Source organism: Porcisia hertigi, chromosome 30 (assembly GCF_017918235.1).
Source record: "Porcisia hertigi strain C119 chromosome 30, whole genome shotgun sequence".
NCBI lineage: Eukaryota > Euglenozoa > Kinetoplastea > Trypanosomatida > Trypanosomatidae > Porcisia > Porcisia hertigi.
This window is the reverse complement of record NC_090589.1, coordinates 451,702-474,363: the sequence shown is the minus strand read 5'-3', so window position 1 is coordinate 474,363 and position 22,662 is coordinate 451,702. Positions and strand designations below refer to the sequence as shown.

General features: G+C 56.3%; 8 protein-coding genes across 8 annotated transcripts; all 8 read right to left on the bottom strand.

The window, feature by feature from the left end:
- Positions 1–398: 398 nt before the first annotated feature.
- On the bottom strand, positions 399–1,010 carry JKF63_02904 (uncharacterized protein; the record flags this gene model as incomplete). The annotated part of the gene is made up of 1 exon (XM_067898928.1): positions 399–1,010. The coding sequence occupies one exon, from the start codon at positions 1,008–1,010 to the stop codon at positions 399–401; it is 612 nt and encodes a 203-aa protein (XP_067755372.1).
- Positions 1,011–2,307: 1,297 nt separating this feature from the next.
- On the bottom strand, positions 2,308–3,321 carry JKF63_02903 (uncharacterized protein; the record flags this gene model as incomplete). Its single annotated transcript, XM_067898927.1, has 1 exon — positions 2,308–3,321. One exon carries the CDS (start codon positions 3,319–3,321, stop codon positions 2,308–2,310), a length of 1,014 nt encoding a protein of 337 aa, XP_067755371.1.
- Positions 3,322–6,570: 3,249 nt separating this feature from the next.
- Positions 6,571–7,320, bottom strand: JKF63_02902 (uncharacterized protein; the record flags this gene model as incomplete). Its single annotated transcript, XM_067898926.1, has 1 exon — positions 6,571–7,320. The coding sequence occupies one exon, from the start codon at positions 7,318–7,320 to the stop codon at positions 6,571–6,573; it is 750 nt and encodes a 249-aa protein (XP_067755370.1).
- Positions 7,321–7,799: 479 nt separating this feature from the next.
- Positions 7,800–9,260, bottom strand: JKF63_02901 (uncharacterized protein; the record flags this gene model as incomplete). The annotated part of the gene is made up of 1 exon (XM_067898925.1): positions 7,800–9,260. One exon carries the CDS (start codon positions 9,258–9,260, stop codon positions 8,034–8,036), a length of 1,227 nt encoding a protein of 408 aa, XP_067755369.1. The 3' UTR covers positions 7,800–8,033.
- An 822-nt stretch (positions 9,261–10,082) lies between these two features.
- Positions 10,083–11,687, bottom strand: JKF63_02900 (uncharacterized protein; the record flags this gene model as incomplete). Its single annotated transcript, XM_067898924.1, has 1 exon — positions 10,083–11,687. The coding sequence occupies one exon, from the start codon at positions 11,685–11,687 to the stop codon at positions 10,083–10,085; it is 1,605 nt and encodes a 534-aa protein (XP_067755368.1).
- A 1,552-nt stretch (positions 11,688–13,239) lies between these two features.
- JKF63_02899 (uncharacterized protein) lies at positions 13,240–16,296 on the bottom strand (the record flags this gene model as incomplete). The annotated part of the gene is made up of 1 exon (XM_067898923.1): positions 13,240–16,296. The coding sequence occupies one exon, from the start codon at positions 16,294–16,296 to the stop codon at positions 13,240–13,242; it is 3,057 nt and encodes a 1,018-aa protein (XP_067755367.1).
- A 1,422-nt stretch (positions 16,297–17,718) lies between these two features.
- On the bottom strand, positions 17,719–19,536 carry JKF63_02898 (uncharacterized protein; the record flags this gene model as incomplete). The annotated part of the gene is made up of 1 exon (XM_067898922.1): positions 17,719–19,536. One exon carries the CDS (start codon positions 19,534–19,536, stop codon positions 17,719–17,721), a length of 1,818 nt encoding a protein of 605 aa, XP_067755366.1.
- A 711-nt stretch (positions 19,537–20,247) lies between these two features.
- JKF63_02897 (uncharacterized protein) lies at positions 20,248–21,630 on the bottom strand (the record flags this gene model as incomplete). The annotated part of the gene is made up of 1 exon (XM_067898921.1): positions 20,248–21,630. The coding sequence occupies one exon, from the start codon at positions 21,628–21,630 to the stop codon at positions 20,248–20,250; it is 1,383 nt and encodes a 460-aa protein (XP_067755365.1).
- Between the last annotated feature and the right edge of the window lie 1,032 nt (positions 21,631–22,662).

Below are 22,662 nucleotides of genomic sequence, written 5' to 3'. Positions count from 1 at the left end.
GTGGGGGGGAAAGCGAAAAAAATATCGATGGACTACCGCTCTACGGTATATAAAAACAAAAACCCTCGTGGCACATAACCGTTTTGCAGGATAAGGCGCGTCGGACACCTCCCGAGGTGCGCGCAGGTATGCCTGTCAGTGTCCGTTGTCAGCACGGGTGGAGGAGAGAACGCAAAAAAAAGGGGGGAGGAGAGCATCCACATAAGAAACAACAACAGATACATGGATATACTTGTGTGAGGGAATACACAGTGCTGTTTGTACGGGAAAAATAGACGGCTAACTAGCCTATCGTCACCCACACTCACACACACACACACACACGCCGCAAAACTGTAATTCTCACTTAGTCCTTACGCCCTTTTTTTTCCTCCACCCAGCCCTCTCTCTCTCTCAGCTCACCAGGACCCACTACGCGCGGACCTGGTCATTCGGGCCGTGTTGCTCTTCTTGCGTCGTCTCACCTTGTGCTCCGTCACTATGGAGGAGGGCCGTTCAACGGGGTCAGCCTCCACTGGTGGTACCCAGGACGCCCTGTGGAGCAGCGCCTGCAGCTTGCGCAAACAGCCCTCTTTGTTTTGAAGGGCGCTACGGTGCTCGTGACAACTCACGACAATCGTGGTCCCGTCCGCGGTGAGCGCGCCGCCGGCTTCGTTGCGCCGCAGTGTTGAGAGTAGCTCGTCATCAAAGAACTCAGACAGCAGATCCACGTCCACCCGCAGCTCAACCTTGTTGCTGCTGCTGTTCGTGCCTTGGCCACCCGGACCGCTGCCGCGCATCGTTCGAATCTCGTAGACGCTGGGGTCGATGATGATGTTCTTGGGATTTCCTAGCCGGTAGTACCCCGTCTCCTTGGAGGAGCTGTTGTGTGACGCACGCATTCCCTCAGTGAGTGAGGACACGAGGCTCAAGTGAAAGTGTGGGATACGGCAGGATTGCCTCGACTTCGGTAGCAGGGTTAGCTGCCGGCCACATAGCAGGCCTGAAGCCTGCAGCAGCCGCAGCGGCATCCCACGAAGAGCTGCGATCGAGTGGAAACGAAAGAGGACCGATAATAATAAGAGGGGTAGCCAATGGGACACCTTTGACTGCTGTGATACCAAGTCCAGCTTCCCTCACTCCCCCCCCCTTTTTTTTTTGGAGGGGGGGAGGGGGAGGGGGGGCCTTGCGGTGAAAAAATTGTGATAGATGCACCGATCTGACCTACGCCCTCTTGTGCATCTGCATGAGAGTGAAACGACGCACGGGTGTTGGTGAAGTGCCCAAAGATCACCACCGTGAAAATGAGCGTAGAAAAATGAAAAATCTTTTTTTTGATAACCGAGAAGAAAGGAAAAATCGGAGCACCATGACAAGTAAGATGCGCACAAAGAGCGCACTCACGCTGTAGTGCCAATTGCGCATTCCTTCATTAAAAAAAAAGAGGAGGGGGGATATAGAAGAACCGCATCAACAGAAAGAGAACACGCGCGTGGAAAAGAAAAAAAAAGAAAACAGAGAAACCCAAAGTCAAGAGCCCCCCTTCTCTCCAGAGGGGAGGGAGGGAGGGAGGGCGCACCTCTCTGAAGAGTCAGGTCAGGATAGCCCACCTCTCCCTTTTTTTTTCCATGCACCGCCGCCGCCGTGTTGTCACACGTTCACGAGACCCGCGCGCAAGCGGGTCCTTGGCAGAGCAATGAAGGGTGTGGGCCTCTCCATCATCCTCTCTCAACTATGTACAGCTCCCTTTATTGGGGCTCACGGGTCCTTTGGATTCCCCTGTTTCGGAAAAGGAAAAATGAAGCTGGTGCAGCTGGCTGTGCATTTGAAAAAGACAGCGACGCCGTTCCTTCCCACCATCATGATGGTGACACATGTGGTAGTTCCACTTGTCACCTGCGTTTCACCGAGCCTTTTCTTGTCGACCGCACGCCCAACGCTGACTCATCTCAGGAAAAGATAGCGGTGATTGGAGCTGGACGTGCTGACCGCGATGACTACAGCGTGCCAACCCGCAGTCGCACACGACCGGCTCAGGGGCGCGTGCAATATCAAAAATGACGCGCTGGTGTCGCCTCTCCTCTGCCTCACCGCCACCCCCCCCTCTTCCCTATGTTCAGCACCGCCACGTCGCGCATAACGCAATCGCCTTTATATAAAAATGAAAAAGGGGGGGAAGCAGTAGCAGCCAACACGACGGATGCAGAACGCGCCGAGGATCCCCAGCACGATCAGCGCCTTCGTCTTACTGTTGGGCTGCGATCATCTCAGTGTGTAACATGTGTCTCACACCGCTCGCTACTACTCAGCGGTGGCGGACTCAGCGCACTATGCCTTACCCTCCTTTGCCTCTCCGTTTAATTTTCGAAACCCGATCGACTTGTCCACCGTCGACCCAGATGTGTATGACCGGTTCGTGTACCGCTCACGCAGCTTGCGCAGGTACTCCAGCGTCACGAACGTTGTAATGTTATGCGGCGCGGAGCGAGAGAAGAGTGCCAAGGAGCCCTTGTACAGGCCACGCACGCCCTCGACGCGGTAGATCTTCCACGTTGCGGCGGCGAGGTTTGAGGAGTACACCGCGGGCTCACCGACGCGGTGATTGAAAGACCGCGTCATGACGACGTCAAGCGGGTTCATGGCGAGCACCACACATAAGGCCGAGACAATTGCGCTACACAAGTGCACACGCATGTCAGAGGCAGCCCATCCAGTGGCCTCACATAGTTTAGGCTTCGCCAGATCGTACGCGGTAAGCTGTGCGGCGGAGCCGACGAACGTGCGCTGCGCCGCGATGTGCGAACCCTTCCAGAGCGCTCGGAGACCACCCGCGCTGTAGATATTGCGGAACGCATCGCGAACGCCAACGTAGTCGTACTGCTCCCCAATCGTCGCCTTCGTCAGCACAGAGCCATGCGCTGTCACAATTGTATTTCGCTGTGATTGCAGGCGAATCTTCACCATCTGGAACGGTGAAGAGACGTAGCTGCCCACTAAGCCACACAAGCCGCCCGCAAGCACCGAGACGTAGATGGCATCCGACCCACATGCATGGCTCATCTCTGCGCGCACAGCAGGGTAGAGTCCGATTCGAATCCCGTTCTGGGTCACCTGCCACATCACGGATGACAAAAGGCCCTTCTGCAATGCCCGCGCACCCTCTTCATCAACCACGCGCAGCATACCCTGCGCGAGGTTGTGGTACACCACCCTGTACTCTCCGCGTTTGCACAACTCGCCCTGCAGCTGCATGCGTGTCCGCATCACATCGAATGGATTTGAAATAACCGTCGCACACATGGAGGCGACGGCACCGTCAACGTACATGTCGATGCTGGACATCGGAAAGGAGGCACTTTACCAATGTAAAACGAAACGTACGAGATGGGTTAAACGACCAGAAGACTCACGGAACCAGAGAGAGAGAGTGTGTGTGTGTGTGTGTGTGTCAGCTGAATGCAATGGCGACGGTGGTCGCCAGGGAGAGGGGGATTTCGATAGGACGAAGTGAAAAAAAAGGGGATGCGAGAAGCCACTGTGACTGAAGGCGTGTGGACCTCAAGAAAATGCAAAATTTAGGTAAATCGTGTGCACGAATTTTGCCCACCTCATCCACACACACGCGCGCGCACGTCCCCACGTACACCCCCGCGCTTTGTGACCAGAGAAATCTCTGCACCACTCTCTACAAATGTCCGTATCACGTAGGCACGGATCGATATCAAGCGAGAAAGGGGGCAAAACTGTTTCTGCAATAGAGAATATACACAAACGAGAGGGGGGGGGCAATGAAGGGAAAGAAAAGAGGTAGTGATGCGTGCGTGTTGGGGGGGAGGAGAAGAGGGGAAAGGGGAGAGGGAGGGAAGAAGAGAAAGGGGAAAAGAACAATCACAGGGAAAAAAATGTAGAACGACAGCTAATTATAGAGATACTTTTGTGCTCGTGCGTCTAATCGGCGAGTAAAAGGATAATGCGATCCACATTTGTGTGTGTGAGTGTGGAAGGGCATATGTTGAACGCACAGTGTAGTTCAGAGGATGCCACGCCGCCGGCGCCGCCCCCCCCCCCCCACCACCACCACAGGCGCAGAAAAAGAAACCAGCAGGAAAGAAAAGTCAACAACAAGTGGAAGGGTGAGAGAGAAAGAGAGTAGATAAGTTCGAGAGATGAGCAGCCGCGCATGTGTTATGGTATCACCACGCACAGGTAGTCCAATGTCTCACAGAGAGTGGCCGTCACACCCCTCCTCTCCCATCCCCTCCCCCCTTATCATCCACCACTGAGCACCGGGGACGTGGAGAGATTCCCACAGAAAAATAATCACAGATTCATGGTAAGCTGTGAATTCGTGACGGTGGCCTTGGCTGACCCTGACTTGATGATAGCACGCGCCTGGTATGGATTAGGCGTTGGTTCTAATAGAGTCGGAGACGTGGGGACAAGGTGGGGAAAGGCGCAATGGCACACGAGCCTAGCAGCGCCCACTGCTCCCCCCTCTCCCCTACAAAAAAAAAAAGGCTGCGCTGTCCGTGACACATACCAGCCTTTGTGGCGCTTCCCCTGTCGGATGTCCCTGCTGTGTGGTCATAGCCAGAGCTATCATGAACTACAACAGAAACAAAGGGAGCGGAGATGCTCGCACAGGTGCACACACACACACACACACACACACACACACACACATATTCACAGTTGCACTACTGACGAAGCCACGCGTGCGGTTGGGAACAGATCCTCCCCTCCCCTCAATCGGGGATTCAAAAAGGGGGGAAAGGGGACGCGCATACGTTGGCCAACAGGGGAAGGGGGCAACGACGTGAGATCATTGTCGTCTACACCCCCCGCATAGAAAACATCGGCACGCGCACATGAGCTGCGACGGCAGAAAGACAGTCAGACAGGTAAGCGCACATAGACACAGCACACACATGCACCAGATGGTGATGAGACAGTAACATATATGGGGAGACACACATGAAAAGAGAGGCGAGACGAACAGAAGCGGTGCTTGCTCAGCTGTGCCGTGGAAAGGCAGACGCGTGCACACGCGCACGCAGACCGACGTTCGAAGTAGACGCATTGGTGGCCGGTGGCGCACCAAGGCCGCCGTGAGAGTCGAAAGGCCAGAAGGCTAGAAGGCGGCACATCAAAAGCTGGGCGGTAGGGACCACGGTGTACTCTGGGTATAGAAAAGCAAGACGTTGATCGAATTCTGCACACAGAAACACGCACGCAGAGGGGACAGAGAGAAAGAGAGCGACGCACAGACCGCCAGAAAGAAATCGAAGCCCAAAATCATTACGGACAGTAAAAAAAAATGCGTAACGAAATGGAATGGAGACGGTGGTGGGGGAGTGAAGGGGTGGTGGTGGTGATCGAAGTGTTGATGAGGAGAGATATCAGCCACACACACAACGGAAAAATGACATGACATGATAATGACATATAACAAGCAAAAAAAAAGACAAGTCATTTAACGTTATGAGCGCTGGTAGACACCTCAGTGAGAGTGTGTGCCCCCTCTCTTTCTTTCTCTGCGTGCGTGTGAAAGGAAAAACAACGTACCTGAGTCAGTGTGCATGTGTGCACCCCCCCCCTCTTGTCTGTGGACGCGCGTGTATGTATGTGTGTCAACTGATCAAAGTAGACTTACCCAGCCACTAACAGCATCGTGCCAGTCGAACGCTCGCTGCTGCTGAGGAAGAGGCAAGCGGCACGAACACACCTACACTGGAGTACACGCCAAGAAAGGCGCAGAAATTATAACACACCCAAAGACACCGAAAGCTCATCTAGACACACACACACACATACATACACATGTGTATATATATATATATATATTTGTACACCATCAGAGTTGCCTATATGCTACGAATAGTGAATGAGTGAGTGCGCTCTCAACCGCAAAGAGGGGCAACTACCCAGACACACATGCACTAAGAGAGTGAAAAGAGGGATTATGGAATAAAAACAAACACAAACAGCGGTGCAAAAACCTTCTCCAGTGACACCTAGCGACACTCTCCCCCCTTTTCCCTGTAACTATTTTCTCTCTTCCTCCTCATCCCTCCACGAAGACACACTTTTAGACGCACATCAGCCCGCACATTCATCGGAAAAGGGGGGAAGGAGGGGGGAAAGAGGAAGGAGGAAAGAGGAGAGGGAGCCTACGGCTGCAGTGGTGCACACAGACACACACAGACGCGCACACGACACGCCAAGAGACTGCCTTCGCGAACAAGCGTACACGATACATAAAAATGAGAAGACATGCGAAATCACACCCAAGTACACAAACGGCGATGAGGAAGAAACTAAAAAGGGAAAAGGATAGGGAGGATGCCGTCGACACGTCAACACGTGCACACGACCACAAGATCTTGCGCACTGCACGCCTCAACGGCTTTCATGTACGCAACCCCTCCAGGACGTGCGTGACTGGCATGCGTGCATCCAAAAAAAAGGGAATCGGGTGACACACACGTTGCGACGGAGCTCAGATATGGCTTTCGGCCAGCCATCGAGCATTCCTCCCTTCGCACATCCTCTGGACTTCGCCTACAGCGCTGGCATGAACAAAGACGACGGCTATGCCAAACGTCGCGTGAAGGTGCGCTTGCCATTGGGGCAGTCCCATATCCAATGGCGCATGCTCACCATGGCCATCTCCAGCTCCGGCATCAACTTTTCACGCAGCTCCTCTGGCACCTTTTTACTGAAGGAGTCGACAGCCTCGACGCAAGCGCACAGGTAGCGCTCACGCTCCAAAGCGTTCCATACGCAGCGCTGCACGTAGTAGCGTGCCTTCACGATGCTTGTGTAGCACCGTTCTCCGCGGCTAATCCAGAAGAGAACGCTCTTGAGGTAATTCAGCTTGCAAAGCAGGTACTCCTTCTCTGCCGTCTTGTGTGCGCAGTTGCCGAAGATGTAGCGGTACAGCGGGTACTCATTTGTGTAAATAATCTTGTAGAGCATCTCCAGCGAACTCACACGGTCGTGCCAGTATGAGTCGAAGTCTTCGCACGAGACGTGCATCAAACGATCGGTGTCGTTTTCAAGGCTACTCAAGAGGTAGCGCTCGATGGCGTTCAGCTTGAGCCCCGAGGGCCCATCCACCTCCGGCACATGCGAAAATTCGAAGCTGCGGTACTCAGAATGAGAGGTGATGCGCTTCAGCCAGCTCTCCTCGCATGACGCGCCCTCGCATGGCACGGACCCCCATGTGGTATAGATGGGACGGAAAGGCGCGGTCGTCGACGTCGCGGGACCACTGGCAGCAATGCCAGCCGAAAGAGCCGACACGGCCGCGGCACTTGACAGACATGCAAGACGGCGCATTCCACTGCTTGTTTGCACCTGGAGGGGAGGGAGGGGGGAATGCTGACGCGATGAGAGGAACAGAAAAGAAGATCTGCAAGTGACAGTGAGACACAAATACTCTTTCGCATGTTGATCCAGAACCGGACACACAATTAAAAACAACACATGGATGAGTGTGGGTGTACGTGTGGGTGTGTGTGTGTGTGGGGGGTATTCGTGTGTGAAGAGAAGTGATGCACGAGAACAGCGGCGAGGCAAGAGAGCAGTAAAAAGTTAACAAAATAGAGAGTGACAATGGGTGCAAGTATTCACTGCGTTCTCGAGCAGCTCCCTCACTCGCGAGACTGTACATGTGTGAAGAGAGGTGAGTCGACTATAACGCGTGCGCTGCATAGATACGCGCGCACACACCATCCATCATCATCTCTGACCCCGCCTCCTTTCCACATCGATGTGTGTGTGTGTGCGCGCGCGTGCGCATCTCCTCCTCCATTATTTTATTTTTTTTTCTTGCTTCGTTTAACGACAGTGTTAGAAGTGGGCGCCAAGCGGGAACCAAATGGCGCACCACACCTCAGCACCTTGACCCTCTGAGGGGGGCCTTTGGCTCACACACACACACACACACACATACACATACATATAAATATACATATAAATATATATATATATACATATGAATATAAATATATAAATATATATGTGTGTGAGATGCTTCTTTTTGGTTGTTGTTAGTACGGGCGGTGATACGAGTAGAGCTGGCCCATGTTGTGCGGCATGCCTTGGATATACTTGGTTGCCTTGGTCAAAGACGCAACACGGCTCTGCGGTGTGCCGTCGGCATGCTGGTGCGTATGGAACTGCTTCGGTATCTCGTACCACGCGGTGCCGTGAGAGTCTGGTGTGCTGCTGCCATCTACAGTGGCCTCTTGCGAGCTCAGTACTTTCCCCAGTTTGGGCTCTGGTGGGGTCTGCACACCTGGAGGGATCGGCATGCCAACAAACGGGCGAAACGGCATGTACGCCTCAGGAGGGGCGGCCGGGCCTCGAGGTAGTGAAGTGGCTGAGGCACGTATGTGGCGAATGATGCCGTGTCCATACTGACGCTGCGCCTGCTGTGCAAATGACTCAGCGGAGGTCTCCATGATATGACGCAGACGCGCATCGCGGTCCAGAGCGACGCTTTCTTCTGGGATCGATGACGACGGTGAAGACGATTTGGGAGAAGCGTTGGACGCTGCATGTTCGGAGCTGCAACTCGTATCACGACGACGCGCCGCTGCCGCGCTTGCAGCCTTCTCTTGGCGTCGGCGACGCTGAGCGTCAAACAAAATTTCGTCCAGAGTCTTCCCGTCGAACGCGTCAGCAAAGACACGATTGGCATCACCGCGCACAAACGGCTTTCGATATCGACGACGATGCTGTTGCTGCTGAGCTGCTGAAGACGTCGACGAGGTAGTTGAGGCGGTGTCCTTCCGCATTCGCGCAGACGCGGAGAACGACTGCGCACGTGACGCTCCAGCAGCAGACGGTTGCTGCTTGCGGCGCGTTTGAATGCCCAGTTCGGTATCATGGGCACGACGCCTCTCCGGGTCGGAGAGCACTTCGTAAGCTTCCGAAACACGGCGAAAGAGCATCTCCGCGTGGGCTTTGTTTTCCTCTCTCGCTACATCGGGATGGTACCTCAGCGCCAGCTGGCGGTAGGCGGTCTTCACCTCCTGTAGCGTTGCGTCTGTGTCAACCCCTAGATGGCTGTAGTAGTTCAGTTTTGACGCGCTCGCAGTTGCGGACGACCGCGAACCGTGAGCCGAGGCGGAGGAACAGCGACGACTGATTTGAAATGCAGCGCCATCATCACAAATCAGTGAGAGGTAAACTGAGCTAAAAGTGGTCACGTACGCCGGCAGTCGCGGTGCCACAAAGCGACGACCAGTGGACAAGGCGCGCGCACAGCGCATTTCGAATCCAGAATGCCCGTAGTCAACTGAATCAATGCGTGCCCAGTTCGTCGAGGTGGCCAGAGGGAGGGTGGGGGAGGCAGCTCGCTATGGAGACCGCAGGCCAGAAGGACTGCGTATTGGAGGAATCACCTTCTCGCCGCACGGGAGGCGCGCACACACACACACACACACTTTCTGTGCAAGGGCACCTTGGAAGAACTGCAGGCGGTTGGTCACAGGATAAAGACATCCACGAAAAGAGAAGATGCACCAGATAAGCATAGAATGGGACAATGAGCGAGAGAGAGAGAGAGAGTGCCTCCATTACCACAAATCACAGCACAGCACCTCTGTGAGTGCTGCCCCCCACCGCCACTTCCCCTTCAAAGGCAAAGGAGGCTACTACGACAGGCGTGCTCCTCATCCCCACCCCACCCCCTCCTCTTCTATGAAGAGGGAGAGGGAGGAAGGAAGGGAGGGTGGGGTGGGGGGGACATCCGTGGAGCGTTGACATGGGTATTGGCAGGAATACATGCGTGCATGTGCCATTTACGATAGCGCTGTCATCGCTGCGATACACCCGCCTGTACCCACCCCCGGATGTTCTGTTTCTTTTCGTTGTGTTTTATGTCGAACGAAATGCCCCGACGTGTGCGTGAGTGCGCACGTGCTTGCAGACACACATACACACACACACGAGGGGATTATGGGAGATGATGTTGGAAGAGGGCCCGTGTGCACCAAGAGAGGATAGTGGAACAGACAAAGTGGGGGGAGGAGGGGGGGGAGGAGGAGAAGGGGGGGGAGAGCATTAGCGGCATTTCTCTCGCGCTCTCTCCCCTACGGCGACGCCATTTGTGGAGCTGGATCGCACTTGCGAGAACCTTGGCGATATCCATGTGCACAGGACTGGACATAGTCCTCCCACTGCCGCGCCGGCATCCATGCCTCTAGGGACTTGGCGACCTCGAGTAAAGAAGACTCGGCTAGCAGCCTAAACCCCGCGGACTCCAACTCGAGAGAGAAACGTCGCGGCATCAGCGTAGCAACGGGCTTTGGTGACGTCGTACCCCGTGTCTTTGCGTGGTCCGTACCTCTGGGGGTCGTGGAACAGTCGACCACGAGCAAGACGGGTAGAGGGCGGCGATGATGAGGCAGTGCGTCGTGGTTGTGCGCGCGTGGGTCTTGCGCACAGTAGTGCCAGCGAAGAAGCTCCGGCAGAGGGGACCGATCCAAGCGCCACACCCCAGCTTCGCCGTTGAAGTCGATGTCCTCCTTGAGAACCTTTCGAGTCACTATTGGTGCCGCTGCTGCCACTGCACTCGTCGCCGCACGACTGTTTCCCATAGTCGGGTGCATCGCTGAGCTCGCAGGTGCGCCAGGGCGCAGACACAGACGCAGTAAGGGCTGCTCGGTGGCACTGCACTCACGCACCAGTCCTATAATTCCCTTTCCTTTAGCATCTAGAGTATCGCTAGCCACCGATCTTGCCTGGATCGGTGACAGGGAGGGGATGTGAGTAGCTTCGCTAGTTGTAGTGTGCAGGATCCTGGGCGGTGGCGCATGATCGCCCCCTGTGAGACTGGCCAACACCGAGGATGTAAAAGACGTTGAGGACGCAGGCGAAGCGAAACACCCCGACGACGTCGACGAGGACTTCGACAAAGGCGCGCGTAGTGCCACACCCATGAAAGCAGCAGGGCGGCGCTGATGACGCGGTGTCACTTCGGTCAGCGGCTTTAACTGGTTTCCTAACCAGCTGTGAGTACGATAAAGCTGGGCCAAGCCCATCTCCAGGTCTGGGCCAGCGCCCCTTTCCTTTCCGCCGTCGGCGGGCGGAGTCAACGCCATATCACCCAGTGGGCAGTGACATCTAACGGAGGTCTCCAACGTTGCCAGATGCACTTCAACGGCACCCAGAGCCTGATGGCCGCTGGCTGACAGAGCGCTGAGAGCCGTTTTCACTTCTCGCACTACACTCGACCACTGCTCTGGAACCTGCACATCGTCTCCCTCGCGCTGGGCAGGCCCGCGCGCAACCTTGGGCAGGAGCACCACAAGCCTCAGCGCCACAGTGGCGTTCATCATTACGCTCTTGAGGTCGGGGTGCTCGCCGACGTGCTCTCGGTATGGATTGGTGATGTTCGGATGCCCATACACCTCCAACTCGAACTCTTCCTTCGACATGTGAGATAGTTGGTGCTGACGAGGAATACGCAGCCCGAAAAGGCCACCGCCTAACTTCAGACCAAGGCCCCCTTGTATGTGATTTGAAGCGTGCCGACGGCCGTCACGAATGCTGCTCGTGATGGACGAAAGGCGTTTGTAGCGGCCTTGCCGGCCGTGGGTATGACGAGTATGAACAGCGCCTGCTCGCTTGCTGCGGCCTCGCAAAAAATCTCGGGAGCTCCAGCGACCCAAGTTGACGCACGCGAAACGAAGCATGGCGCTATGGAGAGTCACCGGCTCTGTCTCACCTTCGACGTCTCTCACGGTGGCAGCCCAGCGGGCGTCCACACAACACTGAACAAACGCACAAAACGAAAAACTTCAAGTATCTTGCACGACCCCTCCTCTTCCTACTACTACTCCTACCTCTCTGGCCAGGGAGTAAAGGGGGCGAAGGGGGGGGGGAGGGGAGGGGAGGGGAGGGGCACCAGCGGGAATCTGTGACGGGCCCTGGATCAGAGAAGGGGGGAGGCAACGAACAGCCCTGCACACCTGGATGGTGTTGGCTATGGAAAGAGTGGCGGTGTGCTCACGCCAACTTCAACTCCATTATTGGAAGACGAAGCGACGGAGAGCGGGGGGAAGAGGGGACGAAACGGATTTAGAACGAAGGATTCGAAAATTTGGGGAGGCAGAAGGATCTGTAAAGGACGGCTTACGCCACGGAGGATATGCTCCTCGAGTGGCCAATGCGCAGACGCAGACGCAGACACGCACACACACACACGCACACTGTGCACCGAGAAACACCTCGAAATTCATTTTGTTTACCCTTCACAGCGTCCAGCTCAGCCACATGGCAATCAGACAGCACTCGACCACACCACCACTGCATACACACACACAAAACCTCTGCACACATCCCTCGCGGGAAGTCATACAGACTCGCACCACACGCGTTACAGCAAATCAGAGTCGGGCAGCTCAGCACGGCCTCCGCCTCGCGCCCAGTCACACACCCGCCCGCCTCAGCCATCACCAAAAGTGGGTCGGGATCTGGGAAGGGGAGAGGGGCTGGACCTCGACACAAACACACACACACACACAAATGTTGAGGGGGGCCTCCCTCCGTCCACCTGACCTTGGGCACGTGTGAGAGGGGAAAAAGTCACGCTCCGGGGCAGCCTTGATCAGCATTGGAATTATACACAGCTTCGGCCTATCAACATCACGCACCCCATCCCTCATTTCCCACGACCTTCGTCTCACATACCCCACACAAGGATGAGGAGCGCGAGTGCGCCACGCAAGACGATTCAGGTGGCGAGAGGTGGTCTCCAACAGGCATAAACGTCAAGGGGTAGTCACCCCCCCCCCACACACACACACACACCGAAGAACGGGGCGACGATACGAGAGGAGGCATATCGAGGAGGTAAGATGATGATGAGGCGTCTGGGAAGAAATGCTACAATGGACGAACAAGGGAAGGTCGGTCGAGCACATCAGCGTAATAGAAAAGGGGGGAGGGGGTCAGAAGAAATAGGCACACAAAAAGCGAAAGACGGTGGCGCCAAAGACAACGTGAAGAACAGTCCCTGCACATATACGCAAAGTCGCCGAAGCAGGACTCGAGTGAGCAATACAAAAACAGGAGAGGGAGCCAGGTGTAAAAAAAAGAGAAGGCGAAGTCGATGGTGTCTGGGGGGGGTGAGCGGCCGTCAGTTCTTCTTTTGGGGTTCACCATCAAGTGCCGACACCAAGGACACATCGCTGCACTATCCATCCTTCCTCCTCCCCCCTTTGGCGCACATGACCAACTCACAGCCTACATTTTGGCAGCCTTCGCATCTGCCAGCCACTTCTGTATAGCAGCCCATCGCCCCTGTACGGCGGCTGCCACGTCAGGCCGCCGGTTGAACACCGCCACCTGGTCCTCCGTCAGCGGTTCCTTTGTGAAGGGGTGCTTGCTATCGGAGAGGAGGAGGTGGTGCAGGGTCTCTTGATTGACGTATACCAAATCATTGAGATCCTTCACTTCCGCCGGCAGTGCCACCGGCTGAAGGAGTGGAGTGGATAGCAACGCATCCAAGGCAAAGTCCGGCGCATCATCCCACAGAGCCTCCTCGTTGTCCACCACCTGGGAGACGCCAGTCGCCGCCGATGCCATCTCAGAAAGCTTCCAGAGGAGATCTCCAGAGACGAGTTCCCGCTGCACGATAGTGTTCATCACCCTGCAAATCTCCGAGGAGGGTATGCTGCAGCGGCACAGACAGCGAAGGAAGTTCTGGGAGGACCGGAAATGAGTGAAGCAGTCCACGAGGCGCATCAGAACCTCGCTGGGGCGAAAGTTGTAGAGCTCTGCGTTCTGTATCTTCAGATTCCGGCTGTTGGGGCCGGCAAAGGCCATCAGGCTGCGGGCCAGCATCTCGCTGATCTGCCCTGCCACCATGTTCTGCGAGACCCCTTTGGGGAACTGCAAAGACAACTCGATAAACATGTCCATCGAGACGGTGAAGAGCATCAGGTGCGAGCGGAGGCTCATGCCGAGCTGGTGATACGTCTGCGATCCGTCCGCGTTCTCCTCCGCGTCTACGTCGTCCTCCGCCCCATCGGAGTCAGCCCCCTCACCTTGAGTCGAATTGCCTCGCTGGGAGCCCGCCTGGTTCTGCCCAGGAGACCCACCCACAGCATTCTCCGAGCCGGTCGATGCCACCGCATTCTCCGACAGGTCAGCGCCGGACCGCACCATCTCGTTCATCTTCGTGAGGGTATCGATAACTTGATCGACCGCCTCATTCACCTCGGCAACCGCCATGTGCGAGAAGCGCTCCAGCATCGTGTTGCTCGCTTGCATCTCCATCTCCTCCCGCACCGGCTCACACAACAGGTTCGACTTGAGAAACGTTTTGAGGGCGTATGAAAGCTCGTAGCGCACCTGGACCCGCTCGTAGGTTGACTTCTCGACAGTTATGTAACACTCCATGCATGCGCGCACAATGTGGGTGCTGAACCACGGATGCTGCTCAAGCGCCTTACGTGTCTCGTAGTCCTCCTGCAGCCGCAGCAAATACGATGCGAAAAGGGTGTGAGTGTGCGGCTTTGGGAAGTACTTGGTGTTGCCCATCAAGACCAGCATGAGGGAAATCATGGCGCCGGAGTAAAGGGCATCCAACGGCGCCATGCCCGTGGAACGAATCACGCAGTCGACGAGGCACTGCGGGAGGTAGCCCCATTCCGTGGGCGGTTGGGCCGGCAGAATACCTTGGTCGTCCACGCGCATTAGCCCCAGCAGCCAGTGAGCGAGGTGACTGAGGAACTCGAGACGGCTTGCGCTAAGCTCGCTTGACTCAATGAGTCCCTCGAGCAAGTGCTTCTCTGCAGTGTAAAAACTGCGCTGCTGCGGCGACGCCTGCGGGTGAGTGGCCTGGCGCGCGTTTCTGTCGTGCTCGTCAATGAATACGGCCGCACACAGCGTAACAGCGCGGACCGCCAAGAAGAAAAGATGAACGAAGGGTTTGTAAGCAACGCGGTTCGCAGGTAGGCTTGGTAGCGGGTTGTCGTCGTCGTAGTGCGTCACACGCTCGACGTCGCTGCCGAAGGACACGACAGTGCCACGCGGACCGAGCAGGCGGTCGAGCAGATAGTACGCTGGGATCTGGCTATAGTCATAGCTGCCACTGCTACTCATGTCGTCCTTGCTGCCACGTAACTTGAAAATCGGAAGCGCGAGGTCGATGAGAACGGACTGAAGCTGAACCATAAAGTAGCGAGAGCTGATGGGGCTGTCGTGGTGCATCGTCTTCAGGTAATCCTCGTTCAGTTGTAGGGCCCTGCCAAGGTACCGAAGCGTTGCGTCGCGAGTCTCCTTGGTGCGCAGCAGACACTGCACTAACTGCACATTCATCTTCGCAAGAGTCGTCACTTGCTTCTGTATGGTGTAGACTACCTTCTGGTCCTCGTCCTTCTCCTTTGGGGGAAAAAGATTCAATACCCTGAGCAAAAATACGTGCGGCACGAGAACGGACATGGGCCTCGGCCCAAGACCAAAGAGAGCACCCAAGAATGTGGTGCGCTCGAGCTGCGAGCCGGTGGTGACCAAGGCGTTTGTGAAGAATGGACTCCGTACCAGCGCGGCCTGCGCCTGTGGGCAGCCAAGTAGCGACAGCAGCACGTTGTGCAGCTGTTGCACAATGCCAATATCATCCCAGGAGATGCACGTCGTGATACGCACGACATGGAAGAGGACCTGGTTGATCAGATACTCCCCATCGTGCCGCTCAGCCCCACCGCGAGAGGCGATGTTGGTGAAGAGGGCGCCAAAGGCTACAGGAGAAAAGGCATCAGATGCGAGATAGGGCAACAAAAGTAGACCGTACGGTGTCTTGGCCTTAAGCAACGAATATGCGGCGTCACAGCTGTCCTTCTCGAGGATGGCATTTTTCGTACTCTTGGCCTCCACAATTCGTAGCATCTGCTCGGCGAATGCATCTTGAACCTCCAGAACCGATTCCCGCGTCGCCGTTGGCTCGCGGGCAGACAGAGGAGCCGAAGCTTCTGGGATGAGGGTCATAGCAAGCGCGATGTTACGCTCCACCGTACCGAGATCGCCGCCAGTAACCGTCGCAACTCGCTCATTGGCGTGGAAGACGATAAAAGTTGGTATTGTGGAGACACCGTAGCGACTGGCGCAATCCCGGTTGCGGTCGACGTTGCATTTAGCGAAGATCACCTTGCTGGCGTCGTAGTAGCGGGCCATCTGTTCGAATTGAGGCTTGATCTGCTGACATGGCCCGCACCAGTCGGCATAGAAGTCAACCACCGTCACCACATCGCTGCGCTGCACGTACGACAGCAACTGGCCAAGGCTCGTAATCTCCAGCATATCGGGGAAAGTGTGTAGTGAAAAAAAGGGGGGGACGAGAAAGGGGAGAGAGTGTCCTAGTCGCTACCCGACAATAAGGTATGAGAAGGGGGGGTACACACTAGCAGCCTTGTTGTGGAGCACTTCCCCAAGCCAAGCTCTCACTCACTACCTTCTCTCGCGTTGAATGCAATGCGCTCGAAAATCGTGAACAGAGAAAAATGATGGTGTAGAGGCTCGACTGGGGGGGGGGGGGCTTCCGGTGGTTCGAATCTGTGTAGCTATGTAGCTGTGTGTGTGTGTGTGTGTGTGTGTGCCGGATGCGTTGTCTGTGTGTTTACTTGTCGTGATGGGGGAAGGACTGGACGCACGCAGAAGAACACAGCAGGGGGAAAAGGGGAGGGAGAAACAGAGAACAAGTACGGCGGTGGCCGGCACCTTTTATTTTTTAAACCTGACAGAATGCAAATGATCCGACCCACCCATTATCCGCATTTCGTGAACATTGAGCAACGCCCTCCCTCCCTCTACTTTTCTGGGGTAGTGAGGGGAGGGAGGTAGGGGGGAGAGATATACTGTCAGTTGCATAAGCCAGTGGGTAGGAAGGCGCACAAAGCTAAGGAAACTGAACAATATGAAGCGCGTGTGAAGTTTGAGCGAGAGGACGACGCTGGACATCATTGCGATTGGTGTGTTCCGCCTGTTTGTTGTTGGTTGTTTTCACTCTCCGCCCCCCCCCACCCCACACACACACACCGCGAATCTCCGGTGCTTCAGCATACTCCGCTGGTGCCCCCACTCCTTCCTCGTGTGAGCACCTTGTGTGCGAATATCTGGCGCTATGGGCAAAGTGTAGGATCGGAGGAGCGGAGGGGGGAGGGGGGAGGTGAGCGAGACAGCGCGATGCATTAAGAGCGTTGGTACCCGGCTTCTCATAAATAACACACACACACACACGTAAACATGCATGCAAACATGCGAATGGGCGCACGCGCAAAGGCAGGTAAGTAATATGCTAGTACATCATTGGGAGCAGTGTATGGCCAGTGCATCCATTCAAGAGGCGCCTTGGCTGGATGCACTGGCGTGGATGTGCATACGTGAGCAGCGGCGGCGAAGTGTAGTAGATCACTTCTACGGCTGTCCATTGTGGCATATACACGCACACACCTCGAGGTAAAGCTCTGTACACCTTTTCGAGTCGTGTACTAGGGGGAGGGGAAGAGGGGGGAGACACCTCAGTTGATTTGTCCATCCAAGGTGCACACGCTACCAAGAGGTGAGAGTAGTAGTCTATAACGTTGAGGATGGAGGAAATAGAGGTGAGAGAAGTCTGACGGTAAAGCCGTCGCCCGTCCACTACGTGGTCTATCCAGCCCTCGGAGGTAACGACATGAAAGACATCACAGCCACGGGTACACGTCCATCTCACGCAGTGTCGAGCTACTCTTGAAAGTCCTTGTCTGCAGAGTGTCCGGTGTAGTGCATGCCGACATCATCAATCACGTCATCCGCGTCGTCCTCTTCGTTTACCTGGTCGGATCTGGGGCTAGAATCCACCGCGGGTGTCGGCACTTCTACAGGCGCGTTGCCACTCGCTGAGTCTGCTGCCTCGTTTGACGTTGCTGCTGCCGCGGTTGCCTCGCCTGCGCTCCCTTTTGTGAGAAACTGCTCAAAGGGGTTCACGTCGGCGGTCGCGCGATAAACGTACTCGGCGTATGCAGGGTCGTTGAAAGGGAGAATGTGATAGCAAGAGGCGAGCGATGCTGATGGATCAACGCAGGCGGCCGCAAGCGACTTTAGTGCGGCAGACGATGCAGAAGCTGTGACATCATTCAGTGAATTTCCGGTGCAGCTCTCGTCGCCTGGTTCAGCCCTCGTCGGCTTTAAGCTCTCTGAGTTAAACCGGCGCATGCGAAACGTACAGAGCTGCTCCTCTACCAGCTCCCACTGAAAGTCTTTGAATAACGCATGGCCACGCAACGCCGCGGCGTCAAAGCAATGTGTGGTGGGGTGCACGCCAAGCCTCTTCTGTGGGTTTGTCACGAGCAGCCGCTGAATAAAATCCTTCACGGCATCGAAGCGGCACCCGCCGCAGCCCTGCGCCACCTCTGCATCCGGGTCCAGAGCAAAGTCGATTCGGGGGAACAGCTCCTCTCTTTCGGCGTAACGGCCGTCGATTACCTTCTGGAGGACTTCAAACTGGTTCATGCCACAGAAGAGGTGCCTTCCGTAGACTAACTCGTAGACAAGTGTGCCGAGGGCCCATAGGTCGCTGCTGAAGCTCCACTTGCACTCACCCACCATCTCCGGTGAGACATACTGTGCCGTACCGCAGAAGCTCGCCGTTTTTCTCCGCATATTTTGGATTTCAGATACAGTGAGACGGCGCCGTGGCGCAGGCGATGCGTCACCACTACGATCCGCTGCTTTCATTCGATAGCCATCATCACCCCCGCCCACCCCTTCAACTACAGCCGCATCGACCGGTGGAGGGCAGGCTACGCCGCCGTTCGTCTTTGGCACATTCGCAAGGCCGTCCAGATCTGCGGTGTCAAAGTCCAGCAAGCAGGCCCGGTACTTCTCATCAAACGCCACGTTTTCCGGCTTCAAGTCGCGCAGCACGACACCTCTAGCGGCAGTGTGTGTGAGGGCGAGTACCAGCTGAGCTGTGATGAGCTGGATGTCGTGGAAGTCAAGGCAACGGAGCGCTGTGCTGCTGTCTGGAATAGAAGTCACTCGTGTCGGCGGACCTGTCGACGCCGATGTCTCCGGCTCCGAGACACAGTCTCGTGCGGTTCCACTGGCACCACTGCCGACAGCACCCTGGTTAGGCGTACGGCAAACGGATGAAGCTGCTAAAGTATCGTTGTACTGCCGCACACGCTCTCGTGACACGTGTCGAATGTGCTGCAAGAGGTCACCGTGGGGCAGCCACTCGAGCACAAAGTAAAGCTCATCCTCGGATTGGCTAGTACCATAGAGACGAGCCACGTAGGGGAACGGTGCGAGTCGAACCAGCGCCGCCTTCTCGTTCATGACTCTCTGAACCTTACCCTGCTGTAGAGCTTGAATCTTGGAGACGATCTTCACCACGACCGGCAGCGACGGGGCGGCAGCACAGCGCAGACGACATTGCATGACATGGCCAATGGCACCCGAGCCGAGAGGGATGCCCTCGCTGAGCTGAAGCTGCTTCGGCCGGAACAGCGCACATGAAGCTTCAGCAGCGAGAGGCGCAGAGGAGGATTGAGAGTCCATCACCGCCCATGCAAGGAGGGCTCTGCAGCAGGAGTGCAGTGACAGTCACCTCTGTAATTCTTTTTCGATTGGAAGAGATTGTGTGCGTGTTCTCAGGGAACAGCTTCCCATGTAATCTGGAGGGGAGGAGAGGGGGAGGGCACGAGATGACGAGCGCGAGCCCACAAACAGGGGGAAAGAGGGGGGAGAAACAGATGGAGAAGCGGTTGAATAGATTTGAGGAACGCTGAGAGATGCAGAAAAAGAGATGGCGTACACCGTTGAAGGTCACGCGAAATGCGGGACAAGGCAATAGCGGTTGTGTTAAGAGAAACGTGCAGAGGCGGCGTGAAACCGGCAGCAAGCCGCCGATAAGAAGAAAAGCTGTGCAGGCCCTCCGTCCCTTATCGATTCACCACCACCCCTGCGCTTTGCCCCGTTGCTTATCGTGTGGGAAGTGGTGTGTGGCCACCCTCGCCAACAATGAGGAATGAAGGGAGCAGAGGTGACGATATGTATATTCGGAGCGAGCAGGCCGTGCGGTCCCCCTCACGCTGGGCCAGTGAGCGTTTCCCCCCTTTCTCCCCTCCCCCTCCTCCTCCTCCTCTCGTCCCTTCACTGACCCCCTCAGCATCGAAGAGCACGACGGGTCCTCGGGGTATATAAGCCGTCAAGAGACGATAGTAATATGTGGAAGGGGGGAGGGGTGCCAAGGCAGGTAGCCGCGCATCTTCACAACGCGTGGAGAACTGCCAGTATTTGGCCCTCATCGTAGCCATTCTCCATCGATGCAGAGGCGGTGGCGCAGGCGCTAGCCCACTCGCCACCCGCACCCTCCGGCGCCAAGAAACCATCACCACCCTCCCAGACCGCATACGTCGACGCCAAGAAGCGAGCGAGGGCACCCCTGTTTTCACGCAGAAGTGTCTGGGTGGAGACACTGAAACGGGTACGCGGGTAGGGACGACCACCTCCGCTGCTACAACGGTGCTCAACAGAAAACATGACGTAGTCGACGAGGACGCGTCGCACCAGCGCCACATGAGCTACTGCTATTCCTTTACAGACTGCCGCGGCAAGGCGCAACACCCGCCACAGTAGTGCGGGGCTTTGGTGAAAAAGAGATTGAACAGCTGGCGGGAGGTCGGTGGAGGTGCAGAGTACGTGGAGGAGCCGCAATGCGTTGTTGCGTGCCATTGGATGAGAACACGAAAGCAAGGCAGGCTTCGGTCTCAGCGGTGCGCTCGCACGTGTGCCATCACTGTCGTCCTCAGGTAACGCCAGAGTTGCTGCAAGGAGGTGCTGCAACGGGCACGCCGGCACAAGTAGCAGCAGCCGCCGCACCGCAGAGCTGAGAGAAGCAGCTGGGGAGGGGAACAACAGAACCGCCAGCGTCCGCCACGACTCGGCTGACACGATTGGCGATGCGTGAGTGAGGACAGGCAGGAAGATGTGAAGATGCCTTCGAGTGTCCACCATGTCGACTCCTCCAGATGAGGATGAAGGCGGTAAAAACATTTGAGGAGACTGCGCAGATGACACGGACGATGACACCACTTCAACGTCCTGGGCTCCCCGTCTGTGGTGCTGCGGCTCTATCGCATGAACGTCGCCGCTAAAAAGTCGCACAATTCTCTTGTGGAGCGGTGGGCAGTGAAGCAGAGCGCGGAGCAGCACACCTGTCGCAACCACGTCTGCCTCCACAATCGTTCCAGTCGTGGAACACGGTGACGGTCTCATCTCAGGGATTCGCGTGGCAGACGCAGCACATGTGTGCAGATCCACTAGCGCGCATAGCATTTGGTTCATGACGTGCGTACCACTGCGCGCACTTGCACGGAGGTGGTCTGAATGAGGTGAGGCAAATGACTCTGTGGACACCGGCCCCGCGGAGAGAGCCAAGGGCGTGGATGGAGTAGGGGTCAATGCTGTTGCCACCTTCCAGCGTGCGTTGGAAAAGCTGCTAAACACAATGTGGCAGCGCTGGGCCATCAGCTCTGAGGCCGTGCGGCAAGAACCGTAGAGGAGCGCGTCTGACACAGCTGCACCACCGCCATGGCGGCACAGCAGGGTGAAGATCTCAGCAATGCGCAGCCGCAGCGGTTGCGCCCTCATCCCATCGCCGTGTCGCTCTGGTAGCACAAGGCCGCAGTCGCAACCCTCACCGAACAACCCGCCTGTTGAACCCTCGCTCCCACCGTCGCGGTTGATGTAACCTCTACTCGAACACTGTTGCGCGGCGTTGACAGTGTTTTCGCTGCTTCGCAGCGGTAGTTGAGGGCGGCCAGCCCACCAGAGGAGCACCCGCAAGATCAGCGGGCTGAGCTCCACCACCGGCACAGGCCGGGACACACATGGAGGGGAAGAGGACGAATCCGACGCAAAACCTGGCGTTGGGGCAGAAGCTGGAATAAGCGCTGCGGTAGTCGTTGAAGGTGATGCGGAATATACCGTACGATTATGGCCAGGGGAGCTGCTATGCGCCACACTCGCCCACCCATCCAAACCAGGAACAGAGACGGCATGGTCGGCTGTCGTGTCCTGGAAAAGTGCAGCGAGGTCTTCCCATAACCCAACCGGCGGCGCATGCGCCGGAGATACAGCGTCGAAACCGGAGGTGGTGGCGGCACCCTCCTCAGCGGGTGAATCGCGTACACTGTTCACTAGACTGAACCACACCAGATTCACTACGGTGTGAAGCGCTTCAGGCACATGAGGAGCCTGAAGGAGAAGGTCCTCCACAACTTGATGAGGAACGTATGTAGACATGGCAGGAAAAAAAAGAGAGAGATGGGTAACGGACTTCAATACCCGGCCGCCAACTCTTGCCCGCCTGCCGCTGCCAGACGACGTCCTGCCACCGCAAATCTTTTTTATTTCAAAAAAGGGGGTGGAGTGTGAAAAATGAGACGAAGCAGTGAATCGAAAAAATGCAGCACAGTGGGCTAAGGTGGAACCACCCAAGGTTACCGGTTGCTGCAAATGTGGAGGGGGGGGGAGGAGGAGGAGGAGTGACGACTGGGTTGTCTGAGCACCGTCTGAGAGTGAATAGTAGGGGTAGTAGAAGCGCCTCCACACTGATTTTCAGCGAGAGCACCGAATCTGTTGCAAATGGCCGTGGAGGTGTTTGAGAGATGCGGCCGCGCA